Source organism: Pongo abelii, chromosome 3 (assembly GCF_028885655.2).
Source record: "Pongo abelii isolate AG06213 chromosome 3, NHGRI_mPonAbe1-v2.0_pri, whole genome shotgun sequence".
Taxonomy (NCBI): domain Eukaryota; kingdom Metazoa; phylum Chordata; class Mammalia; order Primates; family Hominidae; genus Pongo; species Pongo abelii.
The window spans coordinates 94,212,840-94,238,098 of NC_071988.2; the positions used below are offsets into that span (position 1 = coordinate 94,212,840).

At 38.7% G+C, this 25,259-nt stretch overlaps 2 protein-coding genes and 1 long non-coding RNA gene across 22 annotated transcripts in view; 1 reads left to right on the plus strand and 2 right to left on the minus strand.

Moving 5' to 3' along the window:
• COX18 (COX18 cytochrome c oxidase assembly homolog (S. cerevisiae)) lies at positions 1-18,399 on the minus strand. 10 transcript variants are annotated; one of them, XM_063723008.1, is made up of 8 exons: positions 18,007-18,339; positions 16,721-16,821; positions 16,411-16,509; positions 13,959-14,122; positions 13,483-13,604; positions 10,531-10,638; positions 8,637-8,724; positions 1-7,321 (listed from the first exon to the last, which is right to left on the minus strand). In XM_063723008.1, exons 1-8 carry the CDS (start codon positions 18,337-18,339, stop codon positions 7,194-7,196), a joined length of 1,143 nt encoding a protein of 380 aa, XP_063579078.1. In that variant the 3' UTR covers positions 1-7,193.
• Positions 17,963-24,817, plus strand: LOC134761284 (uncharacterized). Its single transcript, XR_010139722.1, has 2 exons — positions 17,963-20,023; positions 20,396-24,817. It is a non-coding gene; the product is annotated as an uncharacterized LOC134761284 (long non-coding RNA).
• Positions 23,594-25,259, minus strand: part of ANKRD17 (ankyrin repeat domain 17) — a 182,866-nt gene continuing 181,200 nt past the window's right edge. For all 11 annotated transcript variants that reach the window (XM_054554050.2, XM_054554049.2, XM_054554044.2 and 8 more), the window contains one exon: positions 23,594-25,012. In XM_054554050.2, the coding sequence (XP_054410025.1) occupies positions 24,953-25,012 (60 nt within the window). In that variant the 3' untranslated portion in view covers positions 23,594-24,952. The remainder of the gene's footprint in view (positions 25,013-25,259) is intronic.

Here is a 25,259-nt window from a genome sequence, read left to right on the forward strand (position 1 = left end):
TCCTAGCAGCTGTCAGTTTGAAGCTCTTAGAACATTATGGCTTTCAGGTGTGGAGAGAGAAGGGTCTACTCTATTTTGAGATGATAAAAAGCACTCAAATAGGCCCAGGGCGATGGCTAATGCCTGTAATCCCAGCACTTTGGGGGGCCAACGTGGGCGGACCACTTGAGGTCAGGAGTTTGAGACCAGCCTGGCCAAATGGCGGAACACCGTCTCTACTAAAAATACAAAAATTAGCTGGGCATGGTGGTGCATGCCTGTGGTCCCAGCTACTCAGGAGGCTGAGGCAGGAGAATCGCTTGAACCTGGGAGTTAGAGGGTGCAGTGAGTCAAGATTGCGCCACTCAAAAACAAACAAACAAACAAACAAACAAAAAACCAAATGGCTGTCTTCAAAATTCTGTAGAATTTTATTTTGAAATTATGTGATCCATCTAGAATGCTGAATACATAATTATAAACAGGATTCACATGCATGCTCTCTTGCTGATTAATTTTTCACCTATGATTTAATTTCTATTAAGATTAAAATATACTGTCATATACTCAGTAATTGTTCTTAAAATTTGTTAAATACTTCAGCAAAGCTTTTCAAAGAGCAAGCTTTTTAAATTTATCTTGCTTTTTCTAAGCTATGAACTTTTAAATTTTATAAGGTTCTTAGATCAACTTAATCTTGTTTCGTTATACTGTCTGTTTTCTGTTGCTTATAACAGAATATCTGAAACTGGATAATTTATAAAGGAAATGAATTTATTTCTTATAGTTATGGAGGCTGAGAAGACCAAGATCAAGGGGGTACAACTAGTGAAAGCCTTCTTGCTAGTGGGGACTCTGAAGAGCCCTGAGGCAGTGCCTGGTACCACATGGTGAGGGGGAAGTGCATGCTTAAGTGCTAGCTCAGGTCTCTCTTCCTCTCCTTGTAAAGACGCCAGCTCTGCTCCCATTATAACCCATTAATCCATAAGCCAATTGATCCATTTATGAGAAGAGAGCCCTCATGATCCAATCACCAGGTAATGGCCCCATGCCTCTCAATACTGCCACACTGGAGATCAACTTCCAACACGAGTTTTGAAGAAGACATTCAAACTGTACCATCAAGGTTTACCCATCTAAGAGATTCTCCCACTTAGCATTAGCTGCATCACACTAGTAGTTTTTAATTATTATTATATTTTTTTAGACAGAGTCTCATTCAGTCGCCCAGGCTGGAGTGCAGTGGCATGATCTTGGCTCACTGCAACCTCCACCTCCTGGGTTCGACGATTCACTTTTTACTTTCTTAAGAGTTATTAAGGAGATATCGAATCTGCATATTCCATATCACTAGCAGAAGAATACATGTAAATTCAGGGTCTTTAGGGCTTTGCTTAAACTGTACATGGATCAAATTCTTACTTATATAGTTGCATTTTATTTTTAAATAAATTTATATTCTTATCTTACTTGTATTCTTATCTTACTTGTATACAGAACCACAACGTTCCAGAAACTTTTCGATAAATAAAATTATCTGACTTTAATGCTGTGGCTTTAGGAAATTCCAACTTCCCAAAACCAAATGATTTCATAAAATACAATCACAGTATATGAAAAAAGAAAACAGATAACTAGAAAATATCCATTATTACAAGTTTAAGCAACACTAATAAGATTCAAATGGAAAATCTATAAATTCATATAATTTCCAGATTATCTGGGTTCTGCTTGAACCAGCTCGTATGGCACAAGTGTTTATAATGATAATGCCTTGTTTTACATCATATTTACATGAAGCTTTATTTAGCTTTAATACAGAAATCTAAATTCTTGCATGGTTTCAAATGTTATGCCTGAAATTCCAAAGTCTGCATTCTGTAGTAGCTGCAGTTAACACCCAGAGGAAAAAACAAACTACGTTCTTTAATTTTTTTTTCTAGGGTCTGCATTCCTACTGCTTCTGGGACTTAAATCTGACATATAGACAATTTTAAAGGTGACTCCTAAAAAAAAAACAAAAGGTGATTCCTGGGATTCTTAGAAGAATAAAATATGAAGGTATAAGGGTGATTTAAGAATAGGTGCAAAATATAAGCAGATTATGTGTCCAATAAAAAAAAATAGGAGCAAAACACAGAAGGTACCAAGGTTTTTTTGGGCACTCATTTTTTCACACAAACTACAATTTTCCCAATGCCGTCTAGAGGACCTCTGTACCTCCTCTGAGATGTGAACTGTGAGAAAACATTTTAAATGGTCCATTTTCAAGGCATGATAAATCTAAGCACTGGCAGCCAGCCTTGGTATGTAACAAACCACACTGCTCATGCACCTAGGTCACAATAAACGAACAGAATGTAGAGGAGGAGTCAGCCCATAAAAGGGAAGAAAGTTTTGTTATTGGGAAATCAAAACTTAGTGGGGGAAGGGAATGGGGTATATAACCTTACAAGGGGGATAATGAAACTTACGCGATGTCTGGGAAGACTGTAATCCCATAGTACTTAACCAATCAGAAACTGGGGGAGGGACTTGCGTGCTAGGAGATAAATTACCTGCTGTAACTGCCCCAGGTGTGCCTGCCCACCAGACACCCAATCTTGCAAGACTGCCATTAAAAGTCTCGCTTCCACTGTTCTTTGGGACTCCGAGTCTGTTCTTTCGGTTTGGACGGGTGAATGTGTGGTTCTTAGATGCTAAGATATGGTCTTTAGCTCTTGAGTGCTGTTAAAAGTAACTGAAAAGTCTTCTCCCCAAGTATGGCTTTTCCCTCGAGGTTCTTAATGAGGCTTTGCAACTTCTCCTGGGTTATCTGTAAGGGTGGCAATTAAGAATTTTGGTTTTCCTTTGTAAGCCTCATCTTCCCACTTAGGACATCTGACTAGGATGGGATTTGTTCAGTTTTCTCTTCTAATGGTCCCAGGGAAAAGTAATTTGGGATCATTTCAGATATGCCAATTCTATCTATTAATATACTTTTGAACTCAGGTATCCTAATGGTATAAATGCTATAAATTGATCCAGGAGTTTCCCTTCCTGACTCTTGAAATGAGAAGCATTGATTAAGAGAGTGAATCTGGCCTAGAGACAAAAATGAGACCCACAGGAAAAACAGATCTCCTGTAAGGAGGAGAAGGGTGGGTAACACCCCGTGGGGAAGGGTAACACAAACATTACAGTCCTCACCTAAGGAGACAAAAACCTTCCTGAACTCCGCAGGGCCCAGTGCAGAGCCTCAACAACTGAGGGGATATAGGCAAGCCAGACAGCAAGACATCAAGGGGTCTTAAGAGCATGTATATTCCCTGTTCTGTAGCCCTGACTTCATTCAGGCTCTGGAACTGCTCCAGGCTATGACAAACTGTTGGAAATAAGACCACAGACTTGCAATTTTCTGAAATACAATACAGATTTTTTGCTCTTTACTAAAAAAAATCTGCCTGAAGAAAAAAATCAAGAGTATTTACCATCCTGAAGTCAGGTAACTTCAGGTAACTGATTCACTTCAGTTCATAATACACCAGTTTTCTTCATACATGGGTTTATTCCAAGATCCCAGCAACCCCCACTTGTGAGAAATTATTTTGGGATCTTGGAGGAAGGGCCTTGTATTTTCAAACTTCCTGTATATATTTGAAAAGAAATTTCAAGTTTGAAAGTTTGACAATGGGAGAGCAACAGGAAACTAAGCACAATATACATTTGTAAAAAGATACAAATATACATTTTGAAATCAAGGGGACTCACAGTAAACAAGGTAAATTATGCACATGAAAGAAGATTCATTTATTTGAAAAGGGAGTATCTGGGGATAGGAAAAACCAAATATGTTTTTTTCCTACTTTCTTTTTTGTAGAGACAAGGTCTCACTATGTTGCCCAGGCTGATCTGGAACTCCTGGCCACGAGGATCTGCCCTATCCTGAAACTTTCTAGGGGCCTCCAGCCACCAGTCATCAAATGAGCATACAAAAGACACTTAACTCTGCAGATTCCGCTGGATGTCAGGGATTGGGGATAAAGACCAAATACATATTTCACAATATCATAGCACATTATTTTTTGCGTCTCAGCAAAAGTGACAAACACAATGGGAAAAGGAGACTGATTTCCCTCATGCCATTATGAGAAAAATATCTGAGTGAGTACACAGTAACACACACGGCAAAGGCAAAGTTATTCCAGAGGTAATTTGTAACTGGCAAAATTTTCCTCAAATTCTTTCCTCTTTTTACTATGACCTAAGTTGCACACACATTTCTGCCTCTGCATCCTTGATTGTACACGCTGCAAATATAGTCAATTTGCATTATTTGTGGTACTTATGTTCCATAAAGTCCACAAACACTGAAGTAGTGAATACCAAACCACTGCTCCTAGAAAACATACAGGGTTAGGTTTCTGCAAGCTTTGTTTTTGTCAACAGATCAATGCAACATATTGTTGATTCAATAACACTGAACTCTCTGCCAACAGCATTATAACTCCCACATGAATGAAGCTTATCTAATATACTTATTTTCTCCTTAAGGCACATCACAGCCTTCCTGAGCTTAGGAACATGAGACAGCACTCCAGCAGGGCATTTGGAGGCCATTTTAAACAGTGAAATCACCAACAAAAAGAACAGAAATTAGGAAGACATGGGACTAAGTAGACTTAAAAAGGATACATGTTTACAGTATGAGAGCTGAAACTAAAAGGCAGAGAGTGCCATTTGTTTGACTTCTGTTGGGAGGTGACTCACATTTTTGCCTACAAATGGCCTCAAAAGCACTTGTGCAAATACTGGTTCTGGGGTTATGGGTAGATTTGAGCAAGTAGGCAAATTTACAAATATAAAATCCACAAATAATGAGGATGTTTCAATTCCTTCAATGTGGTTGGAAAGCACAATTGCCCCAATAGGACAGTCAGAAACCAGGACTAGGAACTTGTATGAAAAAAGAACCTAGTCTTAATTGCTACCATCTATGTCTAAAATAAATTCTCAGGGAAGCAGAATTCTTATCCTCTGTATGCTGTACATTTTTTCTATTTAAAAATGTCATAACTTCATTAAGTAGGTGAGCTAAAATTTAAGAGACATCAATCAAAGAAATGACTAATGAATTTCACTTTAGTTTTTATTTTATTGTAAAACACTGAGATGGAATGATAGGGTTTCCCAGAATCAGGTCCATATTTTAACTAAATGAAAATTCATGATTTATAGCCTTCTCAAATACCTGTCATACTTGATATCTCAACCAGAGCTAATTTTACGTCTTTACAAATTAAATAAGCAAGAAACTGGATCCACCATTTATAATACCTGTCAATTTTTCCTGTATTAAACCTCTATCATAGTTTAAGCCTATTAGGGTACTTAATCCTTACAAAGAGACAGGTTTAAAATCACCTCAATAGGCAACTGCTCTTCTGGTTTTCTTCTTCGACTAAACAAACTGAAAGCTTAAGATTTTCCACTTTGGGTGCTAGCAGTACACAGTGCTACACTCTGTATTCCAGACTTCTTAAATTATAGAAAAAGGAATGTACACTTTTTGTGTTATTTCTGAGCAGGGCCGGGAGGCAACATCATCTACCATGTTAGGAACTTGTATGCATGGACTACTCTACTGCATATATTTCAAGTCGCCCCCCCCTTTTCTTTTTCAACCACGCATTAACTCAGGATCAATGTATGTTCCATTAGAATAAGATTTATTAACTAGGAGTTGCCAGAAAACCTTCCTGGTAACAAGGAAGTCCCCGTATTGTGAGTCTTAAGATTTTTCTGAAGAGAAAACCATACGTATATAGCCTTTTTTCAGATGCTCAAAGAGGTCTAAAATCCTCTCCACCTCCAAAATAATAAGAAACATCTCAGCCGGGCGCAGTGGCTCACGCCTGTAATCCCAGCACTTTGGGAGGCCGAGGTGGGCAGATCACTTGAGGCCAGGAGTTCAAGACCAGCCTAGCCAACATGGTGAAACCACATCTCTACTAAAAATACAAAACTTAGCTGGGCATGCTGGTGCACCCCTGTAGTCCCAGCTACTCAGGAGGCTTAGGTAGGAGCATTGCTTGAACACGGGAGGCAGAGGTTGCAGTGAGCCGAGATCGTGCCACTGCACTCCAGCCTAGGTGACAGAGACTCCGTCTCATTAAAAAAATTAAAAAAAAAAAAAAAATGCTGGGTGAGGTGGCTCATGCCTGTAATCCCAGCACTTTGGGAGGCCAAGGCGGGTGGATCACTTGAGGTCAGCAGTTCAGACCAGCCTGCCCAACATCGTGAAACCCCGTCTCTACTAAAAATACAAAAATTAGCTGGGTGTGGTGGTGTGCACCTGCAATCCCAGATACTTGGAGGCTGAGGCAGGAAAATTGCTGGAATCCGGGAGGTGGAGGTTGCAGTGAGCTGAGATTGCGCCACTGCACTCCAGCCTGGGCAACACAGTGAGACTCCATCTCAAAAACAAACAAACAAACAAACAAAAAACATGAATCATCTCACTGATCCTCTTATTTTACAAAACAGTAACATGCAGTATTGTTTAATTTAATTTGCCATCATTCAGTAGCTAACCCTATTCTCCAAAGTTCTGGTAGCTCTAACAAATTGTAACTTTATAAACAGAGACAGGCACTTTGGTTCTATTCTAATACTTTCACAATTAAACATACTGCATTTATAACATTTAAAAGATTTTAATTACTGTCAAATATATCTGGATTCCATCTTTTTTTTTTTTCTTTGACAGAGTTTCACTCTTGTTGTCCAGGCTGGAGTGCAATGGGATGATCTCAGCTCACTGAAACCTCTGTATCCCAGGTTCAAGCGATTCTCCTGCCTCAGCCTCCCAAGTAGCTGGGATTACAGGTGCCTGCCACTACGCCCAGCTAATTTTTTTGTATTTTTAGTACAGACATGGTTTCACCATGTTGGCCAGGCTGGTCTCGAACTCCTGACCTCAGGTGATCCACCCACCTCGACCTCCCAAAGTGCTGGGATTACAGGCACGAGCCACTGTGCATGGTCTGGATTACATCTTAACCTACAATATTTCATGAAGTTAATGATTTTAAATAAAAGGAAATCAAGTAACATCTGAATTTCTAAGTCTAAATACATTAAGGTGATAGTGACTCTTGCAACTGTTTCAAAATTATTGGAAAATATGTCATTTTCTTGAAATGAACTTGGTATTAAAGGCAGCAAATATGTCTTTATAAGGAGTTTCTGAATCTGACTTGGTCGATGGTATTCGGCAAAGCTGGCGAAATCCAGGAGAACGCAGCAGCAAATTCTGTGAAAGGCCCACGAAGCTGGAGCATAGCCAGTAGAGAACAATTGACTATAAAGAGAAGACATAAATGTTAGCATTTGTAATTCTACAAGGACATCACAGTCCAGAGATAGGCAGGCAATAAAAAAGAAAATGACAATCTTTGTAAATAGAAGTATGCCAAGACTGAGCAAGACTTGCAGCAGCTACTACATTCCTGTGATGGATTTAATAGACAGGTAAAAAAGGTTACAGACAGACTAAAAAGCAAAAATAAAGGAAAAAGAGAAGTATTTAGGGTAGAAAGTAAAAAGAGATAAGCTCCTAGGCAGAGGCTCAGGAGAGATCTTATCTCCCTTCTTCGACAATGGAGCATACTTTTTCCCCACCAAAAGTCCTGTCCAGCTGCTTACATACTGAAGGTGGAATGCTGCAAGTGTGGCATTTATGATGGCAAACTTAGCCTCCCTAGACTTAATTTTCCCCATATAGTCATCTATCCTCCAAATGTTTCCCAACAGCCAGTTTCTCAGTGTAGTAAGGAATGCATTTTCTTTGCCTTCTTCTGAGACAAACAGCCTCAGCGTTATCTCCAAATTTCTTTTGTATTACCATCTTGAGCAGAGGACCCCAACATTTTTGACACTAGGGGCCAATTTTTCCACAGACAGGAGGGAGATTTTGGGATGAAACTGTTCCATTCCTCGTATCATGAGGAATGAGATTCTCATAAGGAGTGTACAACTTAGATCCCTCACCTGTGCAGTTCACAATAGGGTTCGTGCTCCTATGAGAATCCAATGCTGCTAATCTAACAGGAGGCAGAGCGCAGGTGGTAAGGCTCGCTTGCCCACCACTCACCGCCCGCTGTCAGCCGGCTCCTAATAGGCTATGGACCCGTACTGGTCTGTGGCCCCAGGTGACCATTTATTTAGGTCAATACGAAGTTCTACAACCTCTCGAAAGACTCCTATACTTACACCTGTTCCAAACTTTTCTTTAGCATCAGAAGGTAATCAGGCCCCAGCAACAAAATCATGCAGTTGTTAAGTCTAGGTCCTGGAGGCAAACTGCCTGAATTTGAATCCTATTTGCCATCTATTTGACTTTGAGTAAGTTATTTTCCTTCTGTTCCAGTTTCCTCATCTATAAAGTGGGGGCAGTAACTGCATCTACCTCAGAGGATTGCTGTGAGGAATAAATGAGATAATTCATGTAGAGTGGTATGCAAGTATGTGGTCCACATTCAGCACTTACATTTGTTATTTGTTCCAAAGTCAGTCTTTAGGGGCAGAAAGTAGCACATCCTCAAAGGTAGATTAGCACAGAAGTTAAGAGGAGGAGTCAAACTGCTTAGATGTGTGTTAAGACTCTTATCACTTACAGCTAAGTGACCTTGGATGAGTTACTTCTCTGTGCCTCAGTTTCCTCATCACCAAAGTGAAGATTATAATAGTACCTTTATCGTTGCACTGTTGGGACAATTATATGGGGTAAAATATGTAAACCATTTAAAACAGTGTTTAGCACAAAGTCAATCTTAAATAAATATTGGCTGTCATCATCATCTGATTTATCCACCAACAGAAAAAGAACCTGCGGCCAACTACAGCAAACTATAAGTTGCCAGCTAAGTATCAATCTCCCCTCTTCCTTAGTAACAAAACCCTAATTTTTATTTGAGTAGGCTGTCATCTTAAAAAAAAAAAGACTATATTTCCTTGCCTCTTCTGCAGTGAGGGGTGGCCATAAAACTAAGATGTTAACACAACTGTTTGGTGGAACATCTGGCAAGTCTCCTTAAAAGGGGCTGACTGCACTCGAGGCACCCTTTTCTATTCCTGCATGATAACAAGCTCTAACAGCCATGACCATAGTGTAGCCTTGAAATCACAGGCTGTGGATAACAAAGCAGAAAGAGAGCAGCAGTCTGGGTCTCTCACCTTCATGGACTTGTCTCATCATCCCTAAGCTGCTTAATCAGATTTCCTATAATTGACAGGATAAATTTTGGGTATTTAAGGCATTGTGTTTTAGATCTCCTGTTACTCATTTTGAACTCAATCCCTCACTAAAACTTAACTGCTCGTATTTTATTTTATCTGGGGGGTTCTTCAGTATATAGCTGGTATGATTTCTCTGTGGAAATGTAGTGAATCTGTGCTGTTCTACTTTTACAGAGTATTTTACAACACTACTACTTTATGTAAAAAGTTCTCTAATAGGCACTCATTTCATTAATTCTCAGGCATTATGACATCTATTTTAGAGATGATCAAACTTATTCTGCATAAGATTAATGACAGTATTATGTTCAGTAACAGCCTAAAAAATAGATTTTGATACCAAAAACATACTGCTTTAGATTCCTATAAAAAATACTGTGGGCCAGGCGTGGTGGCTCACACCTGTAATCCCAGTACTTTGGGAGGCTGAGGAGGGTGGATCACCTGGGTCAAGAGTTCAAGACCAGCCTGGCCAACATGACGAAACCCCGCCTCTACTAAAAATACAAAAATTAGACAAGTGTGGTGGCATGTGCCTGTAATCCCAGGTACTAGGGAGGCTGAGGCAGGAGAACCACTTGAACCCGGGAGGAGGAGGTTGCAGTGAGCTGAGATTGCGCCACTGCACTCCAGCCTGGGCGACAGAGCAAGACTCCATCTCAAAAAAAAAAAAAAAAATACTGTGAAGTAGTTTTATATATGCTATACCCTAACTATTAATAACAACTGAATTCGACTTTACGTGTTGGCTCTGAGTAAACATGGAGATATATACCTAACACAGCTTTTGCCTCCTTAGAAACTTCTAAAATTTGTGGGAAACATGCAAAAGACTGAACTAACTGCAAACATAACCATTTCTTTTTCTATTTCTATAAAGATTAATTAGGTATATACAAGGACAAGTTTACCTATTTCACAGAGTTGTTATGAGATTAAATAATACCATACACAAACCCAAATGGTCTTAGCATTTTGTTTTGTTTCTTTTTAAGTGCTAAATTCTTTGCTCCAGTCTACATAGGCAGAACTAATTCAATATACCAAGTAGTCAAATGGAAGAAATACAATATTCATGGTATTATGCAAAACACATTGCAAGATTAAAAAAAGGCAAGAAATAGAGACACATTAGTTACCACAGAAACACTGATTTGGTAAGGGATCAAGCAGTCAGAGGAAGTTCAACAGAAGAGGCAGGATCCCAGCCAGTCTAAGCTAAAGTCAGAGAGGATTTAGCACATGCTACACACAATGTTGGTGCTTACTCACTGAGGGTACTGTTGCAGCAATTGGTATCATCAATACCGACATTGCACGGACAAAGTATGTAATATACGTCTGAAAACGAGACATTCCAATTTTTTGTAGAACACAAATCTGAAGGGGTAGAACATAAACATGCATAATGATTATTAAAACGCATATTAAATCAGACAAGCTTTAAAATATAAACTGATTTTTCACTGGCCTCCATCTACACTTTAATAGAAGTTATATATATACACACAAAACACTGACTAACTTATATGGCTGATCATCTTTTTATTTTTTGAGACTGGGTCTTGCTATCAAACTGAGACCAGTTTGAGGCTGGTCTCAAACTCCTGGGCTCAAGTGATCCTCCCGCCTCCTCCTCCCAAGTAGCTGGGATAATAGGCATGCACCAACCACTGCACTCAGCTTGATCATCCATCTTTTAAAAATCTTAATAACTGGCCTAGGTAGAAGGATCCCTCTAGTCCAGAAGTTTGAGGCTACAATGAGCTATAATCATGCCACTGCACTCCAGCCTGGGCAATAGAGCAAGATCCTGTCTCTTTAAAAAAACAAAAAAACACTTACTAATTATGTCAAATTCTTAAATGGAGGGTTTTTGACACTTTGTACCAAAAAACAAGGGCAATGATTTATATGGTAGCTATCGTCACAGGATTCTTCAAGCTCCACTTAACAATGATTTATATGGTAGCTACTGTCACAGGATTCTTCAAGCTCCACTTAAGAATTCTGCGTAAGGCTGGGGGCCTGTAATCCCAGAACTGCGAGGCCCAGGCAGGCCGATTGTTTGAGGTCAGGAGTTTGAGGCCAGCCTAGGCAACTAGGCAACATAGTGAAACCATCTCTACAGAAAATACAAAAATTAGCTGGGCATGGTGGCATGTCTGCAGTCCCAGCTATTCAGGAGGGAGACTGAGGTGGGAGGATCACTTGAGCCTGGAAGGCACAGGTTGCAGTGAGCTGAGATCACGCCACTGCACTCCAACCTGGGTGACAGAGTAAGACCGTCTCCAAAAAAAAGAAAAGGAGGGGGAAAAAAAAAAGACTTCTCCATAATTATGACTCTAGAGCCAAACTACGTAGTTTTACATTTTTATGCCTCACTTTCTCTGCATTAAAAAAGGATAATATTTAGCTCACAGGGTTATTCCAAGAAGTAAATGTGTTGATTTATGTAAATTGCTTATAACAATGCCTATGGCCAGGCACAGTGGCTCACATCTGTAATCCCAGCACTTTGGGAGGCTGAGGCAGGCGGATCACTTGAGGTCAGGAGTTCCAGACCAGCCTGGCCAACATGGTAAAACCCAGTCTCTACTAAAAATACAAAAAATTAGCTGGGTGTGTTGGCGGGCGCCTGTAATCCCAGCTACTCGGGAGGGTGAGGCAAGAGAATCGCCTGAACCTGGGAGGTGGAGGTTGCAGTGAGTGGTGATCACACCACTGCACTCCAGCCTAGGAAACAGAGTGAGATTCTGTCTCAAGAAAAAACAAATAAACAAACAAACAAAAAACACGATGCCTTGCACATAGTGTATGTTGAGTAAGAATAAGCTTTTAATAAGCTTTTATTTTTCTTTTAGAGGTGAGGTCTTTCTCTCTGTCGCCCAGGCTAGAGTACAGTGGTGGAATCACAACTCACTGCAGCCTCCATCTCTTGGGCTCAAACAATCCTCCTGACTCAGCTTCCGAGTAGCTGGAACTAGAGGCACATGCCACCATGTCCCGCTATGAAAACACCTTTATTAGTCTTTAGATGACATAGAGGAAAAGACTAAGGGATTGACATTGATTACTGTAACCTCGTGCTTAGCACTTCCTTCTTTCTACCAAATATTTACTGAATACCAACCACAGGGGACTGTGCTAGTGCTCTTAGGGAAACATATTTGGACTACAGGTAAAGTCTTTCCTCAAGAAACTTTCACTTAAGACCTTATATTCTATCATCTTCATTTTCCTCATCTGAAAGAATAAGGGGTATATTAGATTTCACAAACAGGGATCAGAGGTCACGAGGTCTGAGAGATCTCTACTGAGGTAAATCATTTTTAAGATTTCTTCCAGTTCAGTCTGTTTTACTCAGAGTCTGAGAACAATTTATGAAATTATATGCACGCTTTCCCTAAACTGCTGAGTAAAGCAGCCTGTGATAAGGGTTAAGACATGACTGAGAGGGCTGGGCACAGTGGCTCATGCCTGTAATCCCAGCACTTTGGGAGGCCAAGGCGGGTGGATCACCTGAGGTCAGGAGTTCGAGACGAGCCTGGCAAACATGGTGAAACCCTGTCTCTACTAAAAATACAAAAATTAGCCGGGTGTGGTGGTGTGCACCTATAATCCCAGCTACTCAGGAGGCAGAGGTTGCAGTGAGCCAAGACTGCGCCATTACGCTCCAGCCTGGACAACAAGAGCGAAACTCCATCTCAAAAAAAAAAAAAAGAAAAAAAAAGACGTGACTGAGAGGTCACATTTTCTATGTGTATGTTTTTCCCATTTCATCTTATAAAGACATTCAATGACTTTTCTAAGGTCATAAAGCAAGAAAATAGCAGTCAGGGCCTGACTTGTGTTCCCCGCCTACAAATTCACATATTAAACACACACACGGAACATCACTCTATTGTAAGAATACAACCAGATTGACTGGGCATCTTTATTACTGTTTTTTGCCAAAAGCAAATCACAAAATTCTATGTATCAGAATCATATAATTTTGAAGCTTAAAGAGACTTGGAAGTGTACTAGTGCTTTTACTTTAATTTCGAGAGTTCTGAGGCCCAGAGAGGTTAAGGGACAGGCCTAAGCCAATGCCTGACGTGGAACCAGGAACCAAGGGATCTCACTTCTAACTCAGAGCTATCTTCATCAACTCAAACAAAAACAGATTTGAAGTCAGAACAGCAGCAACAAAAATCCCAAATTTCATTTAAAACTACTGACCTCCACTATTAACAAATTGATGACGCCAAGAGAGACAGGCAGAATCCAAGTGGGGTCCGGTGCAGTGAGGTCAGAAAACCACAGAATCCCACCAGCAGCTAACTGTTCCTCAACAGAAAAACCTGCTAAAATAGTTTCATAAATAAAACAATAGAAGTCCTACAAACAGCAGAGAAAAATATATAAGACATAAATAAGTAGTCTGACAATTCCAATAAGGTGTCCCTCACAGGAAAGATCTGCACTGGATTTATTCCAGTTTTTCACTCACAATATATATATTTTTTCTCAACACAAAATGTTCTCAACACAACCAATCTGTTTACACTTAAGACTTTAAATGCTATACCCTTATAAGGAAGATAGTAAACATATCCTAATTATGAAAAGTATGCTTTGTCTTTTTTTTGGTTTTTTTTTTTTAGTACAAAGACAATGTTAGAGAACTTCTTTGGGAGAAGACATACAATAATTACCTTCTGAATGTGCTGCCCCTGTGCTTAAATTCCGGAGAGCAAAAGACATGAAGATCCACATTGGAAGCTGAATCCAAACCAACACAGTGGCTTTGAAAGGGTGGCAGTTATCTCGCACATATAGCTCTGAAATTAGCCTCCTCATATTCTTTAGATAAGTGAGCCTAGATTGAGGTTAGTGGAAAAAAAGGGGAAAGAGAAAATGTCATCTAAGAAATGTGCTTTATTTCCATAGCACAAATAGCGCCTGCTGTAGTTATTAGCTAAAGGATTTGTATAAGGGTTTCAGCTGTCACAGCCATGTTAAGGAGTTGCCTAAACAACAGGCAAATAAAGCCTTTTATCAAAACTTCTACAGTATGGTACACAAGTTACATAACAATCTGAAATTGTCAGATTACAGGCTTTGTCTCTGGTGGTCTTTGGCTGATTAGGCTTTAAAAGTAAATTTCACTACTGACATGGTATAACTACAATTAATATTGGAAATATGGAAGCTAAAAGCAAACTTTAATCAAATCTCTCCACTCCCGCCAAACTTAATCACTTCATCCCCGAATATACCTTTTGGAGCAATGTGGTTTTACACTGTGTATGTTCTTGGCCTGTCAAAATAGTCTCCATTTTTCAATCAACTATCTCACAAAGATATTTTTAATCTGTTTCTCTGTTAACCATATTAGTTACTACTGTTTTTTTCCTGAAATTTTACTTTTTAGAATACAGTCGTCCTTCAGGTCCAAGAGAATAGGAGTTAAAAAACAAAAACTAAAGTATTCTTAGTTTAGGGGACAGTGTTCTATTTTATTCATCTTTAAATCTCCTGTATCATACATTTTGTACAGAGGAGGCATTCAATAGTTTTTCTGAATTTAGTCAAATTATAGTGTATAATAAGACAGTACACAAAGACATTCTAGGTCCTCCATAATTTCATATTTGCCTATTCTTCCAATTTTATCTCGTTACTCCTCTAGACACCTGCATATTCTGGTCTGAATGACTTTAGTTCATCCAACAAATCAGACTTCTGCATAGGCATGCCTTTGGAAGTACTGTATTAGATCATCTGTGTGGAAAGCCCACTTCCCTGGCTGTCCATCTGACACACTGTCTTTCACCCTTCAAGACTCAATACCATTGAAAATGCAGGAAGCTGGCCAACACTGTGGCTTGCACTTGTAATCCCAGCTACTTGGGAGGCCAAAGTGGGAGGATTGCTGGAGGCCAGGAGTTTGAGATCAGCCTGAGCAACACAGGGAGACTCTGTCTTGTTCAAAAAAAAAAAAAGAAAAGAAAATGCCAGAAGCCCTCAGATGTTTCCTCCTAGAAAGAAACATCTGTAAGGCTGTATCTGGACAACCATCCTGCGAGTACTGCTTAAGCAAGGTGCCACAAGTCTTATCTAGGCTGCATTGATAACCCAGGCAAGCAGCTATTAATCTGGTTCTTTTGGCCTATGGCTGAAGCTTTCGATTTCTTTGATCAGTAAAATTTCAAACCTATAGGTCAACTTTTAATTTTTACCAAATAAAGACATTAAGCTATCACCATGATTTTTTAAAATGTCAGGTCTTTTTAACACTAAATATAGGACACAATCTCGTATTAAAGATAGTTGGGAAATGTACACCTATATAAAAATATATGGTTAATAATATACACATAACACAGATGATACCACAAAGCCCTTTTTCCATTGCTGTAAAAAGGAGAATAATTTTTCACAGTCTAATAAGGATTAGAGTTTGGGAAACGGATTGAGGAGTTGATTGAAGCAGGAGGGCTTGTAAGTTCCCAGTGAATGAATGCAGACATCCTTGGGCGCAATCAAGCACCCTTAGATTGGGACTTTCCAAGAACCCAGGCAGACAACTGCACAGAATAACCACAAAGGATAGACAGCATCTTAGCTATCGAAGTGTTTCTACTGTGGCACTTATGTTTTCTACCTCCTCTTTCCTGTAGGCTATTACCTGCTGTATCTTTTCCAAAAGGTCAAGATTGTAAATAACCTGTGTCATTTGTTGACCAACATCACAAAAGAATGGCAAAGTACCTTCATCCTGTGAACCCTGCCCTGACTTCCCTTGATGATCTAGCTCCTTGTACATCATCTTTATATAATAGTTAGTTCACTGACATCATTATTTGATTACAGGTCTGTCTTTTTCAAGAGGCTGGAATCCCTAAGGAATAGGAACATACTCTTATCTTTGTCTATTTATTTCTTTGCTTTCAGTCCAGCATATGAAACTATCATGCCATATTAATAACTTATGAAAATATAAGAGTAGGCCGGGCACGGTGGCTCACGCCTGTAATCCCAGCACTTTGGGAGGCCGAGGAGGGTGGATCACCTGAAGTCAGGAGTTCCAGACCAGCCTGACCAACACGGAGAAACCCCATCTCTACTAAAAATACAAAATTAGCCAGGTGTGGTGGCGCATACCTGTTAATCCCAGCTACTCGGGAGGCTGAGGGAGGAGAATCGCTTGAACCTGGGAGGCAGAGGTTGTGAGGAGCCGAGATCACACCATTGCACTCCAGCCTGGGCACCAAGAACAAAACTCCGTCTCAAAAAAAACAAAAACAAAAAACAAAAAACAAAAAAAACCAAAAAATATATATATAATATATATAAAGTAAAAGAAATACTTTACTGCCAAAACTACAGAATACTCAAACTTATAATTAACATCACAATTTATGTGTGTGTGTTTATGTGTGTGTATGGTCTTACATGGATATAATTAGCTTACCTGGCATCTCTTTTGGACCACCCCAACTGATTTGCACGAACTGCAACTTCTTGGTTAAGATGCCTGGCAATAGTTTTTATTTCTGGCTGCAAATTTTCCACCTAGCTAAAAAATAGGTTTTGTTATGAGCACATAAAGGATCTTTATTCATAATGACTCATAGTCTTTCACATTATTCCCTCGAGTCATTTAAAAATGTAGTTTACTGATCATGTCAAGAAATCTTAAGTCTAAACACAAGATGTTAATTTTCTTAAAATGTCCTCAGTTACAACCAAATTCACAATGCATACTTATCCATGTGATCCTGTGCAAGTAACTTAACCTTTAAAATCATGTTCCCTCACATATAAAATATATAACAGCACCTACTTCACAGGGTTAGAAGTATTAGATAAGAACTGCACCCTGGGCTTTACTGTTCCATCTCTAGATTTCCTAGTAACGTAAGCGGAGAAAACAGCAGTTTGTTAAGAACCTTTACACTGTGATAGCCACAAATAAAAAATAAAAATAGCATTTATTCCTGCCCTGTGCTCATTCTTCCTGTAAAGTGGCTCACTGCCATAATGTTGCTGCTGATTCCGTTCCTGTTTTGTTTCCGGTTTTTTTCCCCCCATGCTCACAACCTGAAAACAAGAAAGCCACTATTTTTGAAATATCCCATTTGAATAATCAAGCACTTTAACCCGTATTATCTGACTTGCTCTGATAACGTTGTGAAGTAGGCAAGGAAGGTACTGCTATCCTGATTCCTCAGAAAAAAGGATTCAGCATTAAAAGTTCAAGTAACTGCGACCAACCAGATACAGTCTTAGTCGGGTCTGGAGAGGAATCAAGTTCGCAAACTGTTAGTCTAGTAGTTTTTTCCTAATAAGAAAGACCAGCTGGAATACTTTGGGACGAAAGACACTGCAGACATACTGGCTATTAAAACTTTTAAGACATAAATTTTATAGGTTTCGCCAACACAATTTCTTCTGCGACTGATTTCTTTGTCTCCGTTCCCCGAGAGTAAGTATAGTAACCACTTGTGCTTGGAGCACAAATCCAGTAAGACAAACGAAATGACAGGTACATGTGTCACAAAGTATCTTATTTAACACACCTAATGCTAGTTAAATTTTTTTTAACGCTAAAATGGTCACAATGAAATGGTCACGATGACTAAACACTAAGCACTGCAGCAGGCAATATCGTGGGATCGAAAACCCTGAGTGAAAGTCGGCCTTCCTCCGCCGCAGGGGTTGCAGCGCAGGGTACGCGCACGGCTCGGCGCCCCTCACCTTGGCCAGGATGTAGTGCTGGTAGGCTGCCAAAGGCAGCGTGACAGCACCCCGTAAGGCCACGGTGGAGAGCAGAATGCTGCCCCACCAGGGCAGGCCCGTGGCGGCGTGCACGCCGAGCAGTACTTCCTCCGCAACCCGCACCGGCGAAGACGCGGCCAGGGCCTCGTACCAGCCGTTCGCATGTACTGCAGAGACTGGTGTCACTGCCCACACTGGGAGAGTGGGGCGCTTGGCGCCGCTCGTAGGAACAGGCGCAAGCGGCGGGTCCCTAGCCCAAAGCTGCAGGGCAGGGAGCGGCCGCAGCCACCGACCGCCGAGCCGGCACAGCATTTCTGCACCACGGCGGAGCCCAGGTCCCGGGCCTCACAATCCAGCGGACACACACCGGCCAGCCAAGGCTGATACGCGCACGCGCCAGCAACAGCGGGCATAAAGCGCATGCGCGCCTGCCTGCAGCCGCGATTGACCTTCCCGGTCAAGCCGGTGACGTCTGCGTCGCAGTGGATGTGACGCAAGAGATAGGAAAGTCCCGCCTTTCCCACGCGGCACTGGGCAGGCCTACTGCGCACACGCGAAACTTTCCCGAGGCTGGGATGTAGTTACTCCGAGGCCGAACCAAAACTGCAGAGACATGGGTGGAGCCTGCTGCCCTCCGCCGGGCTGGGTGTTCTTTAGGGAGCTTTCGCCTTGTAAAGTTCATCTTCACCGTGTAACTTACCATTCTTTTTCACTAAAGCTAATAGTCATTTGTAGTGGAATTATCCTTGCTCGGTGTTTTTTGTGACCAGAAGCTGATCCCCAACCTCTTTACGTGCACCTGATTGCTTCCGTTAGCGATTACGATAGATTATAATACTCAAGAGTCACACGTTGCTGAAGTGCCTGCTTGTAGAGAGACGCATGTTTCTTGCTGACCCTGAGTGTTAAGCACGAGGGATAGTTCAGTCTCTTGTAGATTTGATTGGCCCATCTGTTCCAGTTAGTATTTTGACCACCACCTGCAAACTGAATTTCTTCGATGTTTTGTGTTCCATGATAAATAGCAACAAAAATCTTATAGTAAAAGTGTCATCTCTTTATTTAAGGGAAACTGTTACTGGCAGTTCACTGGCAGTACGGTGAATTCCTTACTTGAGTTTACTTGTATCCTATATAAGCTTTAAAGAGCCTGAACAGCAGCACTGGCTGTCTTCTGGTTAAAAGGAATACGTTGAATCTACATGGACTGTATAGTTTTAACTGTTGTGTTCCTGGAAACAACAAAATGGAATGTTGTGGAGGAGTTTCCTCACTGAAGGGTCACCCCTAGACTACAGACCAAAATATGTTGTGAGGAGTAAACCTTGATTTTTATTTATTTATTTAGGAAAAGAAGCCTCCAACAATGTTGGGTAATGTCAAACGGCAGCTATCGTTTGCCTTTCACTGTGCACCTAACCAAGGGTACCCTATGATAACTTTCTCAGGATTCTGGAATTCATCTGCTTTCCAAACTGACTGATAAATCTATACATGAATTTTTAAATGTGTTTAAACACACAGCACAACACATGCTATATATAAACTTTTTCTAAAAGAAAAACCTACCAATCTATTTCTTTATCCATTTATTAAGCTAACAAAAAAGCCATCAGTTGCTACTGACTACTGTTCAGCTGTTCATAATCTGAACCGAATTTTAAAGTTATTCTTGCTAGACACAGTGGATCACGCCTGTAATCCCAGCACTTTGGGAGGCCAAGATGGGAGGATACCTTAAGGGCAGAAGTTAGAGATCAACCTTGGCAACATGGCAAGACCTCATCTCTACAACAAATACAAAAATCATCCAGATGTGGTGGCTTGCACCTGTGGTCTCAGCTACCAGGAGGCTAAGGTGGGAGAATTGCTTGAGCCCCCCGGAGTCCAAGGCTGCAGCGAACAATGATCGAGCCAGTGCACTCCAGCCTGGGTAACAGAACAAGATTCCCATCTCTTTAAAAAAAAAAAAAAGCAAGAAAAGAAAAAAAAAGCTGTAAGCTGTTCTTCAATTCCTAAGATTTAATTTTGTGGAGTTATATCGGGGTCAGAAATGAGATTTTAGTGTTGGAACACATTTTTTGCTATACATTGTGTTCATATATTACATTCTTATTTTAAAAAGTATTTCCTTAAGTTTGAATATTGATCTAAATAAAATTTATGAATATTTAGTTTCTAATTTCATATATGTGTATAAACACATTTCTTTATATAACAGGGATGACTAGAACTTGCTATCTACTTGGTAGAGGATGTTGGGGGAAGTAGTTGTCAATTTTAAAGCCCAATGCAAAAGAAAGTGTTACTACTAATGTATAGGTACTGTTTATACAACATTGTGATTATTTTGTATCTTTTGTTTCAGAGTACAGTACAAAATGATCTACAACTATTGAGTGAACCAACTGAAATCATTTGTAAATCCTCTTTGCAAATGAACTTGTGCAATGTATTAAAACATTTTTAAAAGTTCAACATTTATAATTAGCTTATTCCAGTCTTTGATATTAGTGTTATGTCAGTTAATTTCTCAACTTTAAATTCCTTAAGAAGAGACTACGTATTACATTTTCTTTCTGCAGTCTCTGTAATTCTTAACCATCATGGTGCCAAACACAGGAATGGAGCTTGCTATGGACCGAATGTTTTTGCCTCCCCAGATTCTTTTTTGAAACTCCAAGGTGATGGTATTTGGAGGTAGGGCCTTTGGGAGGTAATTGGTCGTAAGGGTAGAGCTCTCAAATTGGATAAGTGCCCTCATAAGAAGAAATAAGGCTGGGCATGGTGGTTTACGCCTGTAAATCCCTGTGCTTTGGGAAGCTGAGTGGGGAGGATCGCATGGACCTAGGAGTTTGAGGTTGTAGTGAGCTATAATCATGCCACTGCACTCCAGCCTGGGCGACAGAGCGAGATCCTGTCTCTTAGAAAAAAAAAGGAAAAGACAAAAGCAAGATGACCTTTTTCTGCCCTACATGAAGAAACTGAAAAGGAAACAGCCATCTGCAAACCCGAGAAAAGGCCCTCAACAGAAACCATAAAGGCTGGCATGTTGACGTTAGACATTGTAGCTCTCAGAACTGTGAGAAACACATTCTGTTAATCTCCTCAGTCAACAGTATTTTTGTTGTAGTAGCCTGAATTAAGTGCTGAAAATTTGAATATGGGGTATAATTATCATGTAATCATTTAGTCTTCTCATTTCCCAAATATGCCTTCTGAAATGTTTGTGAAACTAAATGACTGTAGCTTACTAGGGTATATATAAAACAACAACAAAACACCTTTAAGAAATAAACTGTTTCCATGAGCAACTGGTGATCCCTTAGAATCAGATTAAGATTTAAATTTTTCTTTCTTACTTAAGGCATTACTTCTCAAAACCAAAGCTACCTAATTTAGAATTGGCTTTTTTCTCCTTATTAAAAGACATCCCCTTGCCATCTTTCTTATCACTGGTTTTCAAGCATTGAAAATGCAAAGTCGGCTTTTGTTTTTCAAAAGTGTGAATTCATTTAAAAGCAGAAGTATAATATGCAACCTCCTACACCACAGATATTAGGTTTGCACTTCGTTACGTTATAAAGGTATTCTGTCAAAGCCACAGGGGCACATTTTCTTTTACACTTATCCAAAATGCAAGTGATCAAATTTTTGCAATCAAGGTGTGCAACACACTAAGACTTATTAAAGCACTGATAATGCTCCCATCTTAAATTCCAGTCACCTGAGTTAATCAAATGCTGTGACTTAAGCAAGCATTTATCAATAGTATATGTATTTCCAAAGACATTAAGGAACATTCGGAATTTAGTGTCAAGGACAGCAAACATTAAAAGTGTAAGATATCTGCATAGATTCATTTATGTAAGTAAAATATATTGAGAATGCAATGCTGAATCTCTGCTTATAGTGATTAAAAGCAGTGACTTGGTTTTTCTTTGCTATTTTAATCATTTTGAAATAATCCTGATTTTAAAATCTGTTATTAAAACAATGTTTTGGTACACTTTAAATGTTCTGTAATGCCAGATCTGTGGGAATAAATGTTGTGAAAAACATCAACATGAAAATAGATTTAATAAACTAGAGGATCTGAAGAGATTTTATAACTTTGAATTTTCCTGTTTAGTCTAACACTGTACTGTTTTAAAAATAAATAATATAGGGTACAAAATTTTTACAAAATGTGTATTTAGGTTATTTGAGTCAAAACACAGATGGACTGTTATTTTTGTGAAGAACAAGACAGGATTAGTTAATAAGCTATTTACCTTTTCCAAAGAAGAAAAATGACTATACGTATAAGTCATTTACAAAAAATTAATTTTCATGTATCAATAAAAATGACTTGACTTTTCAGTAATGGGAAATAGGCGGGCAAATTTCTTTTTTATAAACACTGAAGTCAGTGTTGTAAATATGTTGATTATGTTGAAATGTATGTTGAAAAGGCATGAAATGTGGAATTTTGTTGGGAATGGATGGTATAAACTGATTATACAATAATTGAAATATTAACTACTTGGGGATTTAAGGTGTGAACTAACCCAAGTGTAATGTCCAAGAGTTAAATCATTTCTCAAAAGAATGATGTAGTCTGCATATACACATACCACATATTTTCAAAATTAAAAAATAAAAGACCTTCATGGTCTCAAAAAGTTACGTTTTTTTTATTGTTCAAATAAAAGTGCACTGCATTACATCTGAAATATAAAAAAATGTATTTTAAAAATGTTCCTAGTACAGACTTCCAAAACCATGGTATTGTACTAAACAAGCCTGATCCCCAAGACTAAATACGGAGCATTTCAATCTATATCCCCTGGCCCCACAGGTTTGAAGTCAAGAAAATATAGGAGTTTTCCCCCTCCTTTTTAAATAAAATACCTCACCTAAGAAATTCAGTATTGTGAAACAACACAACTCATGTGTTGTAATAAATATTGGATAGCATCTGTTCTCCAGCAGGATTACCTTAAATAGAAAATAACCCTAGTTAACACAGGAAAGAATTAAGAAAAAAAATTTTATGTATAGAATGGTGGCAAGTCATATATAAAATACTTTGTTAAATAACATAATTACCTCCCTTTTTTAGTAAAGTGCTATAATTTTATTTCATAGTTATATTTATTTGTAGGCTGTCTTTTAGCTCTCCCTTTAAATTTGGGTATATTAAACATAGGTGGAAAAACAAATTTATATATTTTAAGACCACTTCTTAAACTAAAAGATATGAGTGTACTGTTTACAAATTTCTGGATATGTTTGAGAAGTCATCCTTTTACTCTTTACTCAGGCTTTACTCTTTACTCAGACTGAAGAAATCATTTGATTTACTTGACAACCAAGGAACCAACCATGTTAGTATCATCAACTCTGGGTGATTTATATGAATTTTAGTTAGTGTTTACATTTTACCAGTGTGAAATTTTATGTCTAATTAAAAAAAAAAAAGAAGACAAATTGATATATACATTACTTGATTTTTATGCTTACTTTCTTTTACATTTCAACCATATAATTAATTTTTCCATGAGACAGGGTAGGACACATAATCTTCTTGGATACATTACTGTTTATTGTTTCAAGTGGATGGAATATATAAATCCCACTGAGTAGTTTAGTGTGGCCCTGTATCTTTTATAAACAGGTTAAATGGAGACTTTATACTGTAATCTGTGTATTTATCTGTCTACCATAAATTGTCTTCGTGACAAATGCAAAATTTCTTTTATTACTTGGCTCAAATTAACTGTTGATCCTTTTCACTGATAATATACAAGGGTAAAAAAGCAGGAAGCCTTTAAAATTGAAAAAAGAAATAAGATATTTTCCACTAAATTACTGAAAATTGAAATTTTTATGTTGACTGTTGATGACTGAAAAGCCAATGTTAAGAATCAATATCATCCAATATAAAATAGTACATTGAATTATTTAATAAACAGAATATTAAGAGCTTGTATATGCTGACTGGGAACAGTGGTGGCTTTTTAAATTCTCAGAAAGTTTAAACATTTTATAATTAGAAGAAACCACTGGTGATGATGAAGATGGTCCATCTCTGTAGCAGCCATTACAGTGAAAATCTTGACAGAACCTTTTCACTATCAGAAAGATAATTTTACTGGTATTAGTGGTAAAGGTAAGGAGAGAAAAAAGAGTGAGGAGATAAGTGTGTATTAGTTTTAAAAGTGAGAAAAGGTAATAAAACAACATGGAAAAGCCAGAAATTTCTTCTTCTATATGTGCCTTGCTACAAATAAACCAAAAAGAAAGCAAGATGGGTATTTTAAAAGCCAATGTGGGGAAACATCCAATGATAATGCCCATTATTTTACTTTATACTTAAATTACACCAGTAGAAAAGTTATGCTTATTAATAGTTTAATGTATGAAGGAAACATCCAGATTTCTGAATATGAAGGTACATATCTCACATTAATTTAAGTCTACATAAAGTAGAGCCTCTATACTGACATATTGAAATTTACTTTCTGCTTAGCCTTTTCTGTTATGTAAACAATTGTACATTTATTTGCCATTCTAAAACTTCAGGATCAAGTTTACATAATTTTGCTAAATTTCCGTGTTTGCTCAGAAGCAGTTTACAGTACTAAAACCAACCAGCCAAAGAACAGCTTCAACAGAAAGTTATGTCCAAAGGGGAAGAGGGAAAGAAAAAAAGAAAAATGATAAGAAAAATGCTAACTAAGGTAAAACGGATGATGATGGGGAATGGGCAGTCACAAATGTTCACAGAAAATAGGTCAGTTAGTAAGATCTTCTGCAAAAAGCCTACACACTTCAGTCAAGCACATCAGTAGAATGATTTGGGAGCATAATTTTTTTTTTTCGGCCACTTGTGATTTCCTCCAAATGAAAAGGAATCTGCAGGCTAACAAGCTGATCCTCATCAGCCAAGCTGGTTCATATGCACACTGTTCATGTGAGGTGCCCAGGGTCCAGTCCACACCTATGAATATAGAGCATGCATTTTACAAAATATATATCTAGCATATATTTTATTAAAATTAAAAAAAAAAAAACTAAGGAGGTACTCTTCAATTTGCAATATACTAGGAACTAATGGAAAAAAATGATAAAACCTTTTTTCTATTATTTTCCTACCTCTTATCCCTCAAACAGAATCTGATTTACAACCTTTAAAAAAAAAATCATTACCTGAGCATTTATAGATTCACGGTTGTGGAAGAAAAATA

Excerpts from the sequence above, each read along its gene's own strand:
- COX18 (XM_063723006.1), bottom strand. The coding sequence starts at position 18,339 with ATGCTGTGCCGGCTCGGCGGTCGGTGGCTGCGGCCGCTCCCTGCCCTG. Across the intron at positions 16,510-16,720 it reads TGGTCCAAAAGAGATGCCAG|GCTGGAGTGCAATGGTGTGA; the intron begins GTAAGCTAATTA and ends CTTGGTGCCCAG. Across the intron at positions 14,123-16,410 it reads CGAGTAGCTGGGATTAACAG|GCTCACTTATCTAAAGAATA; the intron begins GTATGCGCCACC and ends ACCTCAATCTAG.